General features: G+C 51.1%; 1 protein-coding gene across 1 annotated transcript in view; it reads left to right on the top strand.

The window, feature by feature from the left end:
* The window catches only part of ANTXR1 (ANTXR cell adhesion molecule 1), a 45089-nt gene that overhangs the window by 9136 nt on the left and 14749 nt on the right, over positions 1-21204 (top strand). The window contains exons 4-13 of the mRNA XM_066567294.1: positions 1495-1576; positions 2223-2256; positions 3260-3339; positions 4201-4269; positions 5190-5270; positions 8396-8456; positions 10028-10126; positions 14478-14547; positions 15171-15249; positions 16002-16097. Coding sequence (XP_066423391.1) covers positions 1495-1576; positions 2223-2256; positions 3260-3339; positions 4201-4269; positions 5190-5270; positions 8396-8456; positions 10028-10126; positions 14478-14547; positions 15171-15249; positions 16002-16097 — 751 coding nt within the window. The remainder of the gene's footprint in view (positions 1-1494; positions 1577-2222; positions 2257-3259; positions 3340-4200; positions 4270-5189; positions 5271-8395; positions 8457-10027; positions 10127-14477; positions 14548-15170; positions 15250-16001; positions 16098-21204) is intronic.

Raw genomic sequence — 21204 nt, 5'->3', positions numbered from 1 at the left:
ATCTCTGGGAGTGTCTCCTGCAGAGAGGTGAAATTCCCTTCCCTTAAAAGCAGCTTGGAAGGCAGAGGTGCCACCCACACCCCTGGCTGGAGGGAAATGTGATTTCCTCAGGGCCTGAAGGTGTGGCACAGCCAAAGAGAGTTTGGGGTGGATTTTTTGGCAATACCAGATTGCCTTGTTTGTGAAGTGTGTCCCTGCCACCCCCTTACAGACCCCCAAGTTAATCCCAGAAAAATCTACAGGATTAATTATTATTTTATTTTATTTTATTTTTCTTCTTTTTTTAATATTTTATTTTATTTTATTTTAATTATTCTGCCTTGCAAGGAGAGCTGGATGAGGTCCCTAAATCTCTCTCGCTTCCTCTGTTAACTTCATTGCCACGTGGAGCAGAAATCTATGTTCCACATGTGTGGAGTGTGTAAGCCAGCATGTGTTTTACATCTTGGATGCCTGAAATCACACACCAGAGGGGAGGGAGCTGGCTGCCTTCCTCCGAGCAGTGCACCCTCACTCCAGCCTTGGAAAGGTCCCTGAACGCAGCCAGGCTGAGCATCTCCTGCAGGGACAGGGGTGCAGAGGATGAAGCAGCCTGGAGAGGCACTGGGGGGACTCTGGGCTGGCCCAGTCTCTGTGCCCTGCATGCCAGGACAGCCGGGACCCACCCCTGCTTGGTGCCAGGGCACCTTGGTGGCTTTGGTCCTGGGTGTCACAGTGCCACCAGGACACCCTGCTGGCTTTGGTCCTGGGTGTCACAGTGCCACCAGGACACCCTGGATCCATCACCCACCTCTGCTGGGTGCCAGAACATGCTGGTGGCTTTGCCAGCCAGGACACCCTGCTGGCTTTGGTCCTGGGTGTGTCACAGTGCCACCAGGACACCCTGCTGGCTTTGCTCCTGGGTGTCACACAGTGCCACCAGGACACCCTGGTCCTTTGCTCCTGGCTCTAACAGTGCCAGCCAGGACACTTTGGTGGCTTTGCCTGCCAGGACACCCTGCTGGCTTTCTCCTGGCTCTCACAGTGCCACCAGGACACCCTGGGTGCATCACCCACCTCTGCTGGGTGCCAGGACACCCTGCTGGCTTTGGTCCTGGGTGTCACAGTGCCAGCCAGGACATGCTGTGTCCATCACCCACCTCTGCTGGGTATCAGGACATGTGGTGGCTTTGACAGCCAGGACACCTTGGTGGCTTTCTCTGGCTCTCAGAGTGCCACCAGGACACCTGGTCCTTTGCTCCTGGGTCTCACAGTGCCAGCCAGGACATCCTGGATCCATTACCCACCCCTGCTGGGTGCCAGGACACCCTGGTCCTTTGCTCCTGAGTGTCACAGTGCCATCAGGACACCCTGGGTACCTCACCCACCCCTGCTGGGTGCCAGGACACCCTGGTGGCTTTGGTCCTGGGTGTGTCACAGTGTCACCAGGACACCCTGGTGGCTTTGCTCCCTGGTCCTTCTCTCCCGGGGGTCACAGCCCTGCCTTCCTTGCAGGGAGCAGATCCGGCAGGGCCTGGAGGAGCTGCAGAAGGTGCTGCCAGGAGGGGACACGTACATGCACGAAGGATTTGAGAGGGTAACTGGGGCAGGGGCTGGCTCTGCTCCCCAGGGGCTGCACAACCCTTGGGAATTCCCTGCTGGGGGAGAGGGACCCTGTGTCCCTTTGCAAGGGCTCAGGGCTGGGGCTGCAAACTCTGCTCGTTTCTTGATTTCTGCTCTTTCAGAGGCACTGAGTCTCTGTGCCCAGGAGGGTGGGGAGGGGTCAGTCCCACCTGGGCTGGGGGGGGAGAGGCCACAGCTCACACCTGGGGTGCCCAAATAACTGCAGACACTGTTCCCTTCTCCTCCTGGGCATGGTTTTCACGTATTTTTACAAGCTCAGGAGTTTCTCCAAAGCTGAGCTCCTGCACTGCCTCCCACGTGGGGTTTGGGAGGGGTTTGAGCTGTTAAAGAGCTGCCCCATCCCTGAAATGGGAACGCACAGACTGAGCTGATGCTTTATTTGCAGCTGGAATGGTTGACCTGGGGCTGCTGAGGGATATTTAGCACTGATGTTTAGGATATATTTAGGGATATTGGCCTGGGATATTTCTCAGGGATGAAAGGGGATGGGGTTTTCAGAGAGGAGAACAGTGGGACACAGCTCTGGGGCTGCTTTGGCTGGTGGGACCAAGCAAACAAATTGTTGGTTTATTACTGACAATCTTCTGATCTGATTTCAGGCAAGTGAGCAGATTTACCACGAGAATGTTCACGGTGAGAGGCCCTTCTTGATCCACGGAATGGGTTTTTTTCTCTTTCTTTTTTGATTGATAACTTCAACAGATCTAAAATAATAATTGCAGCTTTGCTGTGGGAAGGGTGGGGTGGCTCCTGTTCTTGCAGGGATTGGTGCTGCTCAGGGAAGGAATCCTGAAAGGGAAAAGGAGCAGGAGGAGCTTTGAGGAGCTGGAATTAAAGTGTTTAAGGAATCAAAGTGCTTCCGGCCAAAAGGGAGAAGCCAGGCTGGCTGCAGGTGCCCACCCTCGCCAAAACTGGCACCTTACCCTTTCTGGAGGGCTCAGGCAACCATTTCTTCTTCCTTCTGAAACACAAATAAATGGAGAAGCTGTTAGGGAAAAGATTTTTTAAACCAGCAATTATTAAAACCAGCGTTAAGTGCAGACAACTGAAAAAAATGTCCTTTCCTTCCCTGTAACTGATGTAAAAACTTTCTGGTTTGGAAGGGAAGGCTGCAAAGGTTTAATGATGTTCCTGAAATGTTGCTCAGGAATCTTGACGATTTTTTGGCCCTTTCCCCACCATCTTTGTTTAAATCCCAAAGGAGCTTTTTGTCACCAGCTGAAAAAGCCCCTCTGGATTTCTGGAACTGAGAGCAGGAATAAAACCAGGAGCAAATTGGGATTTTGGTGGCTGCAGCCTCATTCCCTGGCCTGAAATGCCAGCAGGATGTTTTCTGAGATGGTTTAACAAGCCAAAGAATGTTTTCTGAGGTGCTTTAGCAAACCCAAGGATGCTTTCTGAGGTGGTTTAGCAAATCCAAGGTTGTTTTCTGAGGTGGTTCAGCAAACCCAAGGTTGTTTTCTGAGGTGGTTTAGCAAACCCAAGGTTGTTTTCTGAGATGGTTCAGCAAACCCAAGGATGCTTTCTGAGGTGGTTCAGCAAACCCAAGGATGCTTTCTGAGGTGGTTCAGCAAACCCAAGGATGCTTTCTGAGGTGGTTTAACAAAGCCAGGACTAAGGAGGTTTGTGTGTTCAGGTTACAGGACTGCCAGTGTCATCATTGCACTGACAGACGGGGAGCTCCATGAGGATCTGTTTTTCTACTCTGAGAGGGAGGTAAGTGACTGCATAGGCAGGGGAATGTCTGGGCTGGCTGCTGGGAATGCAGAGGGTGAGGAAAAGCTTTTTGCCCACTGAGAAATCTCCACTTTGGTGCTCTGCAGGCAGGAATCTGAAGGACAACCAGTGAGAGCAGCAGCCTCTGAGCCACCCCAGCTGAGCCTGTTCAGGGGGAAGGAGAGGGGTTAAAACCTCCAGTTAAAAATAAACACAGGAGGAGGAATTGTTCACAGCTGAAAAGTTTCAGTGTTTACTGGATTGCTCTGGGAAATGCTGAATATTCTCACTTTCACTTTTTCTCCCCCCTCTCACACAAAGTCACAGCTGCAGGAGGAGGGTGGTGGCTTCTGCCACATCAGAAAATCCTTCAGATCAGCCAGCCTGGCATTGCCACAAATATCCCTGAGGCTCAGGCACACATTCTCAGCATCCCCATTAAATGAGTGCAAAATGTTACACAGTGGGGTGAGCCCGAGAGCTTTGCTGCAGAATGTTCCTCTGCACACCCTCCCTGCAGAGACGAGCACTTGGCACTTGCCAGTCAAACCAGGGCCATCTAAACTTGGCAGAGGGAATTTCTGCACGGGTTTGCTATGGACAGAGCTTTTCCTCTCAGTCTGTCCAAAGTGCAGCATTAAATCCAGTAACAGCAAGAAGAATGGGTTTGTAGAGTAAAACCAACATTTGTCCTTTCTACGTCTCACAGAACTTTTCTGCTGACCAATCTCGTGGCTCCTGCTTGGCTCTAACTGCAGCTCCGCTGGCTCTGAGGCTCTGAGGCCTGGCTTTGCAGCTGCTTTTGTGATTTTAAGGGTTCCCAGCCCCTTGGTGACCCTGCTGTGCCTCTGTCCCCTGCAGGCCAACCGCTCCAGGGACCTGGGGGCCACCGTGTACTGCGTGGGGGTGAAGGACTTCAACGAGACCCAGGTGAGAGCCCCAGCCCTGGGAGCCTGGCAGAGCCTGGCCAGGGGCTCACAGCCCTGAATCCCCTGCTCGAGGCTCCTCCTGGGGGTTTCCTCTCATTCTGTTCCTGTCTGAAGTGAGAACCTGGTACGGCCGGGTCCTGCTGGGTTTTGGTCCCTTTCAGCCCGGCCATCACCTGCCTGCAGCCCCAGGGCTTGGGGAGCAATCTCTGCTCTCCTGGAAGCTGCAGAGAGGCCCTGGTGCCCCTGCCAGGGGGGATTTACTGGAACAAGCCCCGGCCTTGCAGCTGAGCCTGCTCCAGCAGATGCATGGGGAGCTCTGGTTAACCCTTGGTGTGCCGCTGGCAGGTGATGGCCTGGCTGCCCTGGGCTCACCACCTCCTCAGGAAGGCTCCTCCTCATCGTCACAGAGGTTTCTGAATGCTCCTCTGGGACCTTTCAGCCTCCACTCAGAAAACATCCCCTGGTGTCTCCCTGAGTCCTCTCTGAACACGGGCCCAGTATCGAATCCCTGGCGGGACAGGAGAGCTGGACCAGGCCTGTGGTAGCATTTCAAAGAATTGAAATGGAAGAGTCAAGGTTGGAAAATGCCTCCATGATTGTGGAGTCCAACCTTTTTTGGGTTCCTGTTTGCCCTGAGGATCATTAGCCCCTGGGCACCAGTGAAAGCCACACTCTGCCTTGTCTCCAAGGCTCTTCTGATCCCTGATCTGAAAAACCCCTGATTTATAAAGCAAATCAGGCTAACAGGACAAACATTTTCCTGCTCAATAAACCACAGCACGGGGGCAACCCAGAGAGAGCAGCTGAGTCTTGGAGGGTTTTATTTGCAAGCCAGTTAAACTGGAGAAGTCTTAATTATCTGCCTGCAGGCTAATTGATGTCACCCTCTGCATTTCTGTTCCATTTCTCCCCCTGTGGCAGCTGGCCCGGATTGCTGACAGCAGAGATCATGTCTTCCCTGTCAACGATGGCTTTGAGGCCCTGCAGGGCATCATCGACTCTGTGAGTATTTCCACCCACTGTTCGCACTCCTGGGGTCACCCTGAGCTTGGCTTTCACCAGAGCCTGCTGGAAAATAATTCACTGAAGCACTCAGGCCAAGGGAAGCAGCCTTGCTCTGTGCTAAAATGCTGCTTAGGGGTGGAATTTGTCAATAGGGCCCAGGTTTCCCCTTTCCCTGTGGTGCCTTGGAAAGGCTGGGCTGGAGCAGAGTTCCAGAATAGAGCAGGGATTTATTCAAAGGATCTCCTCCATGGAGCCACCTTGGGCAGCACAAGAGCCCAGCCAGGGCTGCACCCAAGATCAACCAAAACGGGCACAAAATGGACCCAGGATGAACCAAAATGGGCACAAAATGAACCCAGGATGAACCAAAATGGGCACAAAAGGGACAACTGGTCATGAGGTCTGTCACTTTTATAAGTTCTGCTCCATGTGCATATTGGAGTTAATTATCCAATTATAGCTTTAGGTTATGAAGTCCCATCCTTGTTTTTCCCTCTTCATTCCTCGTTGTTTCTGCTCTTGGGCCTGAGCGTTGGGTGGTTGTCCTTGGTCCCCAGCTGGAGAAGGAATTGTTTTGTCTCCCTCCCCCCCATTTTTCCCCCCCCATTTTTTCCCCCCCCATTTTTTCCCCCCATTTTTTCCCCTCCATTTCCCCCCCCCCGCCATTTCCCCCCCCATTTTTCCCCTATTTTTTCCCCAGTGCTCTCACATGCACATGGAACCCAGCCCTGCTTTGTTGGTTTTCCTGGCAGTGCCTGAGCTCTCTGGGACAATCAGGTGCCGCATTTCATTTATTTCAGAGAGCAGCACAACAACAACAGCACAGCAACGCTTGGCCTCCCAGCCCTGCATTCCCTCTGCAGCTGTTTTTAATGAGTCCCAGCTCTGCCTCCCCTTCCAGTTGAGATTTTTCAGCCTCCAGGCCAGCCAGGAGCTGCTCCAGCTGAGAGGGGAGAGAAAATTCCCAGTTTGGGAAGGAGGGAAGGGCAGGGATGGATCCCTGCAGCAGCCTGGGAGAAAGGAAGAGGTTTTGTGGGTGAAAGGAATGGCAAGGAGGGCATTGATCACCCCAGAGGATAACAAACAATCTGTGGATTCCTCTTCCAGCTGGAAAATCAGGTCCCTCTTCCCTTGCCAAAAGGACCCCTGTGCTGCCATTGCAATTTTGGTCCTTTTGCACTAATTCTGCCCGATGTTCACTCTAAGTCAGGGCGTGTGCTTGGAAACTTAACCTAAATCAAAATAAATATTGCAGTTGGCACTGTGGAAGTGTTTAGGGGCAGATTTTATGGTCATGTAAAGGGACTGGACTGGGATACCTGCATCATCCACCTGCCATTCCCCCCTCTGAGCTAGCAGGAATGTTTGTAAATGGCTGAGCAGAAGTCACTCACCTCAAATTTAATCATGGGGGGGTTTTACTCCATTTTAAAAAGCGCTGATTGTATTTTACATTCTCTGTGGTTTTCCTCATTCTGTCTCCTTTAAACTCTTCTATTTCAAATTCTCCTGTTTGCAATTCTTCAGTTCTGTTCTCAGCTGCTGACTTTCTCCTTTCTCCCGCTCGGCAGTTCCTGTAAAACCTCGTTCCTGCAGATCTCCTCTCTCCTCGCCTGGCAGGCTCAGGGCACCAGCTCAGGGCACCCTGCCTCCTTCAGCCCCTTGGTACTCTCAGCCCTGCTTTCTGAGTAAAACTTCTGCCTCGATGTGTGAAACCTTCAAATTCCTGTCCAAACGTTCCAAAAAGCAAGGCCTGGCTCTAGGAGTAGCTTTTGCAATTAGGTATAAACAAAAAACCAAAAATTCTCTTTTTCCTTGCAGGGTTTATTGCATTGGTTGCTGTTCTTCCCTTACAGATGTTTCAATTTAAAGTCGGGAAAATAGTTTTCATGCTGGATTTGAGTCACCCAAGGATGCTTGGCTGACATTTGCTGGCCTCTTGGAGCTGAGCTGAGCTTTGCTGAGCCCCCAGCTCTGCCCAGGCTCAGCTCAGGCTGGGCAGGAGGAGCTGGGGCTGCTCTGCAGGGCAGGGAACAGCCTGGGGGGCTGCAGCCCCATGAGGGAATAAATAAATGATAAATAAATAATAATAAAATAAATAATAATAAATAAATAAAAAATTTAAAATAAAATTCAAAATAAAAATAAACATAATGAGTAATAAAAATAAATAATAAAAATGAAGAATTAATAACATTAATAATAGATAATAAATAATAGAATAAATAATAGTTGATATATAATTAATTAAATAAATTGTAAAATAAAAATATAAATAATAAATAAAACTAAATAATAAAAACAAATAATAATAGAATAAAAATAAATAATAACATAGATAATAAATAATAAATAAACAAAACTAAATAATAAAATAATTAATAAATAGTAAATGTAAATAATTAATACCATAGATAATAAATAATAGATAATAGTTTATAATAATAGATAATAAAATAAATAAGAAAATAAATAATAAATGATAGTAATAAAGATAATTAATAAAATAAATAATAAATGATAATAATAGAGATAATTAATAAAATAAATAATGCCTCTGCCCTGAGAGCCAAGCCTGAGCCAAGGAAATCCCTTCCAAAAGTGCCTAAAGCCAGGGCCAGCCCTCCCAAGGACTCTCTGCTCCTTAAGCCTGGCTTCAATCTGGCTTAAACGGAGGAGAATTGGCTGAGCTTTGGTCTGAGCAGCCTCGGGTGAGCTGACATAAATCAGGTTAAAGACAGAAATCCCAGCGCCTGGGGTGGCTCTGCGGGGATTTCTGGGCTGATTTAGGCAAAGCCGAACAGTCCAGCTTGAACTGGGGGTGTTTGGTTGGGAGGGAGCTGGGGCTGCCCGGGGAGGGAGGCGATGCCTCCACAGCCCTGGGGGCTGCCGATAATCAGCAATAATTCCAGAATTACTGCAGAAAATGGGGCACAGGGCCCGGCACAGCCCCAGGGGGGCACTGGGACCGGTTTGGGTGATGCAGGGTGGGGAGCCCAGAGCTGGAGCTGTGCCCCCAGCCCAGATTGCTCTGCTGGGTTCGAGGGTCATTGTCACTTCTTTATTTCCATCTCTGTCTCCATGGAAACCAGGCTGAGGAATTCACGTTTTGTCTCTCTCAGATTTTGAAGAAATCCTGCATAGAGATCCTGGCAGCAGAGCCCTCCAGTATCTGTGCAGGGGGTGAGTATGAGTGAGGCCATGGCTCTCCATTGCCCAAAAAATACAATTTTCAGTTCATCTCTAATTGCTGCAGAGTGCCAGATTCACTATTTGCCATGTTTCACCTTTATTTTGGGGTGAATTTCTTTTTCACCTCTGGGCCCTGTGCACTGCCCCACTTCTGCCAAGTGGTGTCAAATGAAATTTTCTTACAGAAAAGGCCTGAATTCCAAAGTTTTCCATGAATGTTCTTCTGTCACGCCAGTCTGGCTGTGTGATGCTTGAAGTAGATGCACTTAAAAAGATATTTGCACACTCAAGTGCAAATAAACAAGGGTGCTTCTAGAACACAGGTGGCTTGAAAACATCATTTATAACCATGTTTAACAGTTCCTGAGGGCTTTGATCTCATCCCTGCCATTGTGGGAGGGCAGGGGCAGGAACAGCTGTGCCCAGAGAGGAAACGCACAGGGTTTGTCAGAGCTGCTTCACAAGAGCAGCAATCCCTGGAAAATCCAGCAGTTCTTTGGATCCTCAGTTCAGGACCTCCAAGTCTGGCAACGCAGCCCTTGGCCTGCAGGAGGTAAATAAATAAATCCCTTTTATGATGGAAGTGCCACTGGCCACCATAAATTCTGCTCATTAATCAAATTGGCTAATTCATTTATAACACAGAGCAGTCATGAATGGTCATTGTGGGGGTTTTCAACTGCTAAAATTGGCTGTTTCACCATTTAAAACCCGTTGGAAACGTAGCTTCTGCTCCCTCCCTGCCTGAGAGGAATGAGGGGTTTGTCTTTACAAACAAAAAAAAAAACATAAATAGATAAAACCAGCACTGAGAAATGAGAGGAACAGTGGGGAGGATTCCACTGATTGGTGAAGGGAAAAGGATATTTGCTTTTACAAATAAACTTTGGGTTTGCTGATAAGTGGAATTGGATGTTAAAGATGAAAGAAACAATGGGGAAGAAAAACCCCTAAATTCTGTAAGAATTAAAAATTAAAAGGGAGGGTTATACATTAGAGGGGAATCCTTGGGATCAGGTGTTCTGGGGAGTCTGAACCTCTCAAGTACCTCAGAAATGAGGGAAGAGAGAAGGGAAATGTGGCTGGAAATTGGGATATAAAAAGGGAGGCTGCATCCTCCAAAAATTGGAGAGACCCCAGGGGATGCCCCATGGCCTCTGCATTTATTGGAATAAAGCAAAAGGGCTCCTCTGTCTCCTTTTTGGACATGACCCTCTGGTGTTTGTGGGTTGATTTTCCTAACAAGAATTAAAAATTAAAAGGGAGGGTTATACATTAGAGGGGAATCCTTGGGATCAGGTGTTCTGGGAGGTCTGAACCTCTCAGGTACTTCAGAAATGGGGACAGAGAGAAGGGAAATGTGGCTGGAAATTGGGATATGAAAAGGGAGGCTGAGTCCTCCAAACCTTGGAGAGACCCCAGGGGATGCCCCACGGCCTCTGCCTTTATTCCAATAAAGCCAAAGGGCTCCTGTGTGTCCTGTTTGGACGTGACCCTCTGGTGTCTGCGGGGCGGTTTTGCTGACGCTGTGCATGCCCGGTGCGCTGTGGCTCTTTTGGCAGAGTCCTTCCAGGTGGTGGTCAGGGGGAACGGATTCCGGCACGCGCGCAACGTGGACAGGGTGCTCTGCAGCTTCAGGATCAACGACACCCTCACCCTCAGTAAGGAGCACAAAGCCCCCCGCCCCGGGCTCCTCCCTGCTTCCCCTCCTGCCCCTGCGGCCCCAAACACCGGGGCTGGGAGAGCGGGGCTGCGCCATGAGGAGATGTCCAGGGGGCAACTGGGGTGGTTTCGTAAAAGGGAGCCCGAGCTGGGCTTTGAGCAGGGGGACCAGGTGGGGTTCTGTCCTCACCTGAAATCTGGGGTGCTCAGAGCATCCCCCAGTGCCTGGCTGGGGTGCTCAGAGGGGCATCAGGTGTGGTTCTGTCCTCACCTGAAATCTGGGGTGCTCAGAGCATCCCCCAGTGCCTGGCTGGGGTGCTCAGAGGGGCATCAGGTGTGGTTCTCCCTCCCCTGTGTTTTGGGGTGCTCAGAGCATCCCCCAGTGCCTGGCTGGGGTGCTCGGAGGGGGATCAGGTGTGGTTTTACTCTCACCTGAAATCTGGGGTGCTCATAAGGGGAAATCAGGTGTGGTTCTCTCCCCTCACCTGTGTTTTGGGGTGCTCAGAAGGGGGGATCAGGTGTGGTTCTGTCCTCACCTGTGTTTTGGGGTGCTCAGAGGGGCATCAGGTGTGGTTCTCTCCCCTCACCTGTGTTTTGGGGTGCTCAGAGCATCCCTCAGAGCTGTGAGCAGGTGGATCAGGTGTGCTTCTCTCTTCCCACCTGTGTTTTGGGGTGCTCAGAGGGGGATCAGGTGTGGTTTTACTCCCACCTGAAATCTGGGGTGCTCATAAGGGGAAATCAGGTGTGATTCTCTCCCCTCCCCTGTGTTTTGGGGTGCTCAGAGCATCCCCCAGGGCCTGGCTGGGGTGCTCACAGGTGTGGTTCTCTACCCTCCCCTGTGTTTTGGGGTGCTCACAGGTGTGTTTCTCCCCTCCCTGTGTTTTGGGGTGCTCACGGGTGTGTTTCTCCCCTCCCCTGTGTTTTGGGGTGCTCACAGGTGTGGTTCTCCCCTCCCCTGTGTTTTGGGGTGCTCACAGCTGTGGTTCTCTCCCCTCCCTGTGTTTTGGGGTGCTCACGGGTGTGGTTCTCCCCTCCCTGTGTTTTGGGGTGCTCACGGGTGTGGTTCTCTCCCCTCCCTGTGTTTTGGGGTGCTCACGGGTGTGTTTCTCCCCTCCCTGTGTTTTGGGGTGCTCACAGCTGTGGTTCTCTCCCCTCCCTGTGTTTTGGGGTGCTCACAGGTGTGTTTCTCCCCTCCCCTGTGTTTTGGGGTGCTCACAGGTGTGGTTCTCTCCCCTCCCTGTGTTTTGGGGTGCTCACGGGTGTGTTTCTCCCCTCCCCTGTGTTTTGGGGTGCTCACAGCTGTGGTTCTCTCCCCTCCCTGTGTTTTGGGGTGCTCACGGGTGTGGTTCTCTCCCCTCCCTGTGTTTTGGGGTGCTCACGGGTGTGTTTCTCCCCTCCCCTGTGTTTTGGGGTGCTCACAGGTGTGTTTCTCCCCTCCCTGTGTTTTGGGGTGCTCACAGGTGTGGTTCTCTCCCCTCCCCTGTGTTTTGGGGTGCTCACAGGTGTGGTTCTCTCCCCTCCCCTGTGTTTTGGGGTGCTCACAGGTGTGGTTCTCTCCCCTCCCCTGTGTTTTGGGGTGCTCACAGCTGTGGTTCTCTCCCCTCCCTGTGTTTTGGGGTGCTCACAGGTGTGTTTCTCCCCTCCCTGTGTTTTGGGGGGCTCGGCTGAGGTTCTCTCCCCACCTCTGTTTTGGGGTGCTCGGTGCCCTGCTCCTGCAGCTCTGCTGAGCAGGGTATTCCCGTCCTGGGATTTGTTCAGCAAATTCCCGGTTGCTTTGGAGGCAGTGCCGCCCCTGCTCAGTGTGGGACAAACGCATCCATGAGCTCTGGAACGTGGCGATCTCAAGGCTCGGGTGCGTTTCGAGCCCCTGGGTAAATCGTTCTTCGGAGCAGGGGGAGTTTGCTGGGGCAAAGGCTGGAAATGAAACAGAAATAACTGTAAAGTGGATGCTGTAAAGAATTCCTGCTTGCTCTTACAGCAGCGCGTTCCAAGGACCATGGTGATCGATAATCTTTCCTTTCATTTAGCAGCTCCTTGGTAGGTGGGGCAGGGAACGAGGAGGGTTCTGGCTCATCTGAGGTGACACAGCTCAAACCCTGTCCCTGAGAGAGCTGAACCAGGATTTTATGGAAACCTCCTGGAGGCTGGAAAGCTCAGCTGCCTTTGTTTGCCTCGAAGCTCTGATAGCATCAGGGAGGGAGGTATTTTTAAAGATAACACTAAGCCAACAGTTCCTGAAACCTTAAATTATCCCAGATGAGGTGCAGTGAGCAGGGCTGGGACGTGCTGAGGTTAAAGGCATGAGCTAATGGGGTTTTATTGGGATTATTGGCAGGGAAAAAGGGCAGGTGAGAGAGCAGAGACGCAGAATGTTCAGAGCTACGGGACTGGAAATAAAAGGGACCATCTGCAGAAAGCGTGAGGGATATTTGGCCGAGCAGAGCAGCGAGCAGAGGCGTGATCAGCAGCAGGGCTGGAGCTGCTGCACTCCCTGCCTGCTTCCCCAAGCCCATCCCATCCTTTTCCCTTTTCCCTTTTTCCCTTTTTTTCCTTTTTCTTTCCCCCCCTTTCCTTTCCCCTCCCTTTCCTTTTCCTTTCCCCTTTTCCTTTCCCCTTTCCCCTTTCCCCTTTTCCTTTCCTTTCCTTTCCTTTCCTTTCCTTTCCTTTCCTTTCCTTTCCTTTCCTTTCCTTTCCTTTCCTTTCCTTTCCTTTCCTTTCCTTTCCTTTCCTTTCCTTTCCTTTCCTTTCCTTTCCTTTCCTTTCCTTTCCTTTCCTTTCCTTTCCTTTCCTTTCCTTTCCTTCCCTTTTTCCCCTTTGTTTTGTTTGGTTTTGTTGCTGTTTTTTGAGGGGTTTTTTTTGTTTGTTTGAGGCTTGCTCTCAAAGCATCCTGCATACATTGAAACTTTTTTTTTATTATGATGGTGAGGAAATATTCCAAGTCCTGCCTTGCCAGGAGGTTCCACCCCTGCTAATGGCACGAGGAGTGATTCCCTCTCGCTGGCAATAATGGATTTGCCAGGCTGCCCTGGGCTGCTCAGGTGCAGGAGCACTGAGGACGGGATTGCAGGAGTCTGAGCAGTGTTGGGTACCTGCACAGAGCCCAGGTGTGTTTTTGGGGAGGTTGGACCCTCCTGCACTCTGCTCAGACCCAGGACTGCCCAGTTTGGGTCATTTGGGGGGTTTTACAGCAGAGCAGGGGATGAGGATTCTGTTTTGTTTGCTTTCCCTGGGTGAGTTTTCAGGCAGGAGTCAGATGGGCCAGAGTTATGCAAACCAAATGGATGCTCCTTTGTTTGGAGCACAGCTCATTTTTGTGGTGAGGCGCAAAACATCCCCCAAACAAACTGATCTGTGCCTGCAGCCAGCCTGGAGCTCAGCCAGGGCTGGTAAAGCCTCCAGAGAGGCCGATGGCAGCGGGCAGGCACAGAAAGAGAAACAAAAACCCGAGAGAGCTGAGTGAAAGGCCTGGCAGGGTGAAGCAGCTTTTGTTTTGTGGGCGCTGGCAGGGAGCAGACTTGGCCTCCTCTCCTCAGCACAGGGAAAACAAGACACTGATCTTCATTTTCTTGGCATGTGCGCGCCGAGACAACGTGATAAATTCATGATATGCTCATAAATCAGGGTGAGGACAGCCCAGTGGGAGCAAAGTGCCAGCACAGCACACCCAGAGAGCTGGGAAATGGCTGGGCAGCTCCTGGGGTGCCCCAGTGCCCCCAGTGTCCCCAGTGTCCCCGAGCTCTGGCTGCAGAGCAGGAACATCACCCAGGGCTCCTCAGCCCTCTGGGCAGTTTCTCCCATCATTTTTACAGCAGTGTGATTCAGGCTGCAAGGTTTAACTGAGCTTCAGAGGCTTCTGCCTTGAAATGCAGCATTTTCCATAATATACAGATATCCCAACTGCTGTAATGTACAGATATCCTAAGGTACAGATATCCTAATGCCCCTATATCCTAATTTACCTAGATCCTAATTTCTGTAATGCACAGATATCCTAATGTACAAATATCCTAATGAACATATATCCTAATATCCCTAATATCCTAATACCCCTATATCCTAATTTCTGTAATGTACAGATATCCTAATGCACCTATATGCTAACTTCTATAATGTACATATATCCTAATGAACACATATCCCTAATATCCCTATATTATATCCCTATTATATCCCTATATTATATTATATCCTAACACCCCTACATCCTGACTTCTGTAACGTACAGATATCCTAATGTCCTCATCCCCCATCCCATTTATGCACCAATGGCAAGGAAAACCCTCATTTAAAGTGGCTCTTTGAGGCCTGTGTGGGTGGTTTGGCACTAACCCCCCTCTCTCCCCTCTGCAGATGAGAAGCCTTTCGTGGTGGAGGACACCTACCTGCTGTGCCCAGCACCTGTGCTCAGGGAAGTTGGCATGTAGGTTCTTGCTGCCCCGATATTCACCCTGCCCATGGGGAGATGGGGCTGGGTCTCCTCCTTGTGCTCTGTTTTTCTCCTTGGATCCCATCTGGATCCCAAGCTGCCACCCTCTTGTGTTCTGTACCCTGCCCATGGGGTGATGGGGCTGGGTCTCCTCCCTGAATTCTGTTTTTCTCTCATTTGGATCCCATTTGGATCCCATCCTCTTGTGTTCTGTACCCTGCTTACGGGGAGATGGGGCTGGGTCTCCTCCCCAAGTTCTGTTTTTCTCTCTGGTTTTGTTTTCTCTTTTCTCTCCAAGCTGCCATCCTCCTGTGCCCATGGGGAGATGGGGCTGGGTCTCCTCTCTGAATTCTGATTTTCTCTTATGTGGATCCCAAGCTGCCATCCTCCCGTGCTCAGTGCCAGCTGAACACTCTGCCCATGGGGAGATGGGGCTGGGTCTCCTCCCTGGGCTCCGTTTTTCTCTTATTTGGATCCCATTTGGATCCTCCCGTGCTCAGTGCCAGCTGTGCTCCGCAGCACTGGGAATGATCTGCACAGGAGGATTCCTGAGCAGCCAGGGCATCAGACAGAGGGCTGGGCAGGAGCTGCCCTGAGCTGCTTCTGGCTTTTTCCAGGGAAGCAGCTCTCCAAGTGAGCATGAACGATGGGCTGAGCTTCATCTCCAGCTCTGTCATCATCTCCAGCACGCACTGTGTGAGTTGTGGTCCCTGAAATGCTCCTGGGGGTGCTGGGGTTTAACTCAAAGGGGACTTTGAGCGTGTGGCAAAGGGACATTTTGGGTGTCTGTGTCCCACAGTGTGGCCAAGCCTTCAGTGAACACCTCAGGCTCCAGGTCTGGGCTGGGACAGGCTGGGCTGGAGCAGAGTTCCAGAATAGAGCAGGGATTTATTCAAAGGATCTCCTCCATGGATCCACCTTGGGCAGCACAAGAGCCCAGCCAGGGCTGCACCCAAGATCAACCAAAATGGTCCCAAAATGAACCCAAAATGAACTAAAATGGTCCCAAAATGGCCCCAAGATGACCCAAAATGGTCACAAAATGAACCCAAGATGACCCAAAATGGTCCCAAAATGAACCCAGGATGAACCAAAATGGTCCCAAAATGGCCCCAAGATGACCCAAAATGGGCACAAAATTCACGACAGGTCACAAGGTCTGTCACTTTTATAAGTTCTGCTCCATGTGCATCTTGGAGTTCATTGTCCAATTACAACTTTAGTTATTACCAAGTCCCATCCTGCTTGGTTTTCTCTCTTCAGCCCACTTTGTCTGTGCTCTTGGGCAAAGATCAGCTTGTCTTGGTCCAGGTGCTCCAGAAATTTCTTCTGCACCAGCAGATGCCAGGGGTGTCCCAGGGGTGTCCCAGGGGTGTCCTAGGGGTGTCACAGGTGTCACAGGGGTGTCCCAGGGGTGTCACACACTGTGCTCTCTGTGTTCTCCCCAGTCTGATGGGACCATCCTGGCCATTGCCTTGCTGATCCTCTTCCTCCTGCTGGCCTTGGCTCTGCTCTGGTGGTTCTGGCCCCTCTGCTGCACCGTGGTAAGTGGCACAAATCACCAGCACCACTTCGGTAAATGGAATGAGGGGGGGCAGGCAGAGTTTTCCACAGGACTGATCCCAGGATTTCTGGCTCTGCTTTGGCTTCTCTCCATCACGGATTAGACCCTTGTAGCCAACACCCAAACCTTGTCGGGAGCCTTTTGGCCTCGTGTTTTGGTCACAACATGGAAATGGTTGGCAGGAATGTGTTCCCATTGCCTGGTGTGGATTTTCTAAGCCACGATGGAGGGCTCCTGCAGAAGGGCAGCACTGACCAGCCCACGCTGCAGTCCTGGTTCTGCCTTGGCTGCAAGGAAAACACTTTGCTGGGTGTCCAGGTTTTGCAAGATGAGCTGTGTTTCCTGCATTACCGTGTCTGAAAAGCATTCTCAATGTCCCAGTGGCAGTGGAAGTCTGACTGGGCTTCCCTGAGCATTGTCTTTCCTCCAAGCCCTTTCACAAAATTTCAACAGCACAACCACAGAGTTAAAGCTTTAAAAGGGCAGAAGGAAATCAGGAGAAAAAAACAGGGGAGAAGGGAGGCAAGAGGGAAATGACGGGGCTGGGGATGAGCTCTCACGTCCCGTGACTGCTGCGTGTCTGTCCCACCCTGAGCATCCCTGCTGGGCCCTGGCTCTGCCGTGCCCTGCAAGGATCAGGGCTCGTTTCTCCAGAGCTCACCACGCTCTGGGTTTGGGTCCTGTTTGTGCTGCAAATGTAGAACAAGAGTTGGGGGCACACAGGTGTCAGCAGGGCTGGAGCCTGGCTCCGTGTGGCACCTTTCAGAAGCTGCTTTTAGGGCTGCCCCAGTTTCTGGGTCACCATGGTTATTCCTGGTTTTAAATCCCAGACCCGGTGGTGTAAATTTGCACCAGGTTGTGGCAAACAGTGCAGGGCAGAGCTCTGCAGCCACTCCGTGCTGTGTTATCCAGAACAAGGATGGAAACCTTGCAGGAAAAACCTCAATTGTCTATTTCTGTTCCTGGCTGAAAATGGGCATAAAATGCTCCTCTTCACAGTAGTTTGGCACCTCCATCCCAGGGTGAAAACCAGAATGGAAAAAAAATATTTATTTGGACTTTCAGAACAATAAATAAAAAAAAAAGTTCTAAAATTGGCCAGAGGATTAGCAGCGTGGTAGGTTTATTTACTCAGATTTATTTGTCTAAACTAGATGGCACCTTCCCAGGGGAGCTGGGCCAGCTTTTTGTTGGCACATCTGCATGGAAGTGATGCAGATGTGCCCTGTGCAGACTGGGGTCTGGAGAACTGAGGGGATAGAGGGAAAATGCTCTCAGCGCTGCTGCTGGTTTAAATCTCTGTGAAGCAGAAAGACGAAGCCAGGTGAGAAAAAGGCATAAATAAAAGCAGCAGGGCATGGAGGGGATGTGGAGCTGTCAGTGTGAGGGCTCTGCTGCAGTGGAACCGTGTGAGGACAGTGCTCAGGTAACAGCCCTGAGTGTGGAAAGCAGCCCAGATAAGCAAGGTGGGTGCAGCACAGAGAGGGAGCCTCTGCTCCACTTTAAAAGCTTAATATTTTCCAGATTTAAATTCTCCACTTGAAGCCTTTGCTGTAGATAAAAGCTTTTCCTCACTCCGCTCTCTACCTCCCACATTCCCTCCCGGCAAGGTTTGTTAGTGGGGATTATCTCACTGAGATGCAGCCAAACACTTCCCTGGAAGCCTTTCATTCCAAGATTTTCATTCCAAGAGGCTGCAGGGAATCTCTTCCACCTCTCTGGGAGCGGGTCCTGAGTGTTTGGCAGAGGGTCAGCAGCCAGGACGGCTCCCTGTGCTCTGCCCACCCCAAAATGACAAAATCAAAGATAAACCCTGGATTATCAAAGATAAACCCTGTGGGCCCTCGAGCAGCCGTCAACAAAGAGTGCATTAAAGCTCTACACTACAAAAATGTAAGAATGTATGACTCCCTCCCCATTAACAGGCTAACCTATATTTAAATAGGAGAATTAATGCTAGAATGAGTAAGCAGGGTCCTCCCTCTACTCAAGCTTACATCCGTCCATTATTAACAAATCACCGACACACGACAAATCCAGCAAGCAGAGTATTAAATATCGTGTTAACCCGACAGAGGAGCCTCCATTGAGAGAGATCCGAACCTGTGAAAGGAGCTAGGCAAACCTGGAGGGGTGCCCGGCCTGGCAGGGGTGGGCAGAGGGAGCTGCTGGGGAGGTTTTTATTCCAGGAGGCTGCAGGGAATCTCTTGCACCCCTCTGGGAGGGCACCCTGTGCGTTGGGCAGGGGATCAGCAGCCAGGATGCTGCAAAGCTGCTCCTGGCAGAGGAATCAGAACCCAGGGATCTCTGTGAGGAATCCCCATCCTGCCAGCAGGGACCCTGCCATTTTACAGCCCTGCAGAGCCTGTGCACTCCCTCCCCTTCCCCTCCACCTCTTTAGCCATGTGCTGTGCTCCCTGTGCTCTGCTCACCCCAAATTCTGTGCAATCAAAGACAAACGCTGGAGGGGTGCCCAGCCTGGCAGGGTGGGCAGAGGGAGCCCAGCAGAGCTGTGGCTGTGGCACAGGGGGCAATGCAGGGCTGCCAGCGCTGAGCTGAGGGCACAGGAGCTGCCTTGCACAACAGCTCAGAGCTGCAGCCTCGATGCCCAAACCGCAGCGCCCGAGACAGCGCGCGGATCCCAGCCCAGGGACGGCTCCGCGGCGATCGGGGATGTGTCAGGGGAAAAAGGGGAAAAAAACCACAACAGCCTCTTCCCTCGCCGAGTATAAATCTGTTTCTGAGCGACAAGCGCATTTCTGAAGCCTGAAATTCCTCTTGGCGTGCTCTTTAATTGAAGAGGAGTCATTGCTGTCCAGCAGTTCTCCAGGAAAGAGCCTGAGCCAGCTCCATCCCTGGAGTGAATGGGCTGCAGTCAACAGCCTGGCCCTGGAGGTTCATCTGGAGCCCAGCATCTCCCTGGCACTCAGCCACGGAGGAATGCTCTTTCCAAATGCATCCGAGTTCATTGGCCTCAGGAGGGCTCTGGGATGAGGTCTGGAATCCAGCACTCCGCTTTACAGTAGAGGCAATTGTTGCTTAGCAGATCAGAACAACAACAGCTCCCTGCCGTGCCTGGTGCAGCAGCACAGGCACGATTCCCCTGGATACCTGTGCAGGATGTTACAGGAGCCTGGGAGCAGCAGGAACCTCTCCAGAGGCCGTGGGAGGCTCACTGAAGAACGGAAAACAAAGGAACAACTCTGCTGTGCGCGACTGCCCAGCACTGATGGCGAGAAGGAGAGGAGTGCACAGACCCCAGCAGCGCCCACAAGCTTCCAGGAGATCCCAGCATGGCCCAGCAGGTCCCACAAGCTTCCAGGAGATCCCAGCATGGCCCAGCAGGTCCCACAAGCTTCCAGTAGATCCCAGTATGGCCCAGCAGGTCCTAGCAAATCCCAGCAGATCCCTTCACTGGGATGCTCTCCCTTTACTGGGATGCTCTGTCCCTTTACTGGGATGGTTTCTCCCTTTACTGGGATGCTCTGTCCCTTTACTGGGATTTTCTCTCCCTTTACTGGGATGCTCTGTCCCTTTACTGGGATTTTCTCTCCCTTTACTGGGATGCTCTGTCCCTTTACTGGGATGCTCTCTCCCTTTACTGGGATGCTCTGTCCCTTTACTGGGATTTTCTCTCCCTTTACTGGGATGCTCTCTCCCTTTACTGGGATGCTCTCTCCCTTTACTGGGATGGTCTCCCTTATTAACTGGGATGCTCTCTCCCGTTACTGGGATGCTCTGTCCCTTTACTGGGATGCTCTGTCCCTTTACTGGGATGCTCTCTCCCTTTACTGGGATGCTCTGTCCCTTTAATGGGATTTTCTCTCCCTTTACTGGGATGCTCTCTCCCTTTACTGGGATGGTCTCCCTTATTAACTGGGATGCTCTCTCCCTTTACTGGGATGCTCTGTCCCTTTACTGGGATGCTCTGTCCCTTTAATGGGATTTTCTCTCCCTTTACTGGGATGGTCTCTCCCTTTACTGGGATGCTCTCTCCCTTTACTGGGATGATGCTCATCCTCCCACCTCCTCCAAGTTTGATTTTTTCCCTCCCTTCTGCAGCCATCCAGGGTGGCCTGAGGGGCTGGGCTGGGTTCTTTGCCCACAGAATCTGCCCCACCTCGCTCATTTTCATACTCCGGTGATTTTAAAGGCAGGGGTGTGGCTGGCAGATAAATGAGGTGCTGGTATTTGAGCATCCAACAGCAGCTTTTAACTTTAAAGCTGTTTTCTGGAAGTGAGCTTGGAAGAACCCAGCAATCTGTTTGGCGCTCTGCGCTGCAGCTGACCAGAAGTTTTGGAAGCAAAAAGCTGGATGGAGAAAATGCAGAAAATATAGATTAAAACCACATGGCTAAAGAGGTGGAGGAGAAGGGGAGGAAATGCACAGGCTCTGCAGAGCTGTAAAATGGCAGGGTCCCTGTGAGGGATGGAGATTCCTCACAGAGATCCCTGGGTTCTGATTCCCACCCTCTGCCAGGAGCAGCTTTGCAGTTGTGCTGCTCTGGGGAGAAGGGAGAACAGCATCCCACAACCAGAAAACTCCCCAGAGATGAGAACAGCATCCCACAACCAGAAAACTCCCCAGAGATGAGAACAGCATCCCACAACCAGAAAACTCCCCAGAGATGAGAACAGCATCCCACAACCAGAAAACTCCCCAGAGATGAGAACAGCATCCCACAACCAGAAAACTCCCCAGGGAATTTAAATCTGGAGTCACTGAGTGAGGGCAAGGGCTCCAGGTGGCCACCGTGGTTCTGCATTGCCCAGAAAAGGGATTTCATTTCTCTAAAATTCCATTTCTCTAAAATTCAATTTCTCTAAAATTTTATTTCTATCTTAAGGAGAAGATTGTGGTTTTATTGCAGCTGAAGAAATGGGGACAGGCCCCTGCTTGTGTTAGCTTTAAATTCCCCAGGGAATTTAAATCTGGAGTCACTGAGTGAGGGCAAGGGCTCCAGGTGGCCACCGTGGTTCTGCATTGCCCAGAAAAGGGATTTCATTTCTCTAAAATTCCATTTCTCTAAAATTTCATTTCTTTAAAATTCCATTTCTCTGGGATTTCATTTCTCTAAGATTTCATT

This window comes from Molothrus aeneus, chromosome 29 (assembly GCF_037042795.1).
Source record: "Molothrus aeneus isolate 106 chromosome 29, BPBGC_Maene_1.0, whole genome shotgun sequence".
In the NCBI taxonomy this organism is placed as follows: domain Eukaryota; kingdom Metazoa; phylum Chordata; class Aves; order Passeriformes; family Icteridae; genus Molothrus; species Molothrus aeneus.
This window is presented reverse-complemented; position numbering and strand designations above follow the sequence as displayed.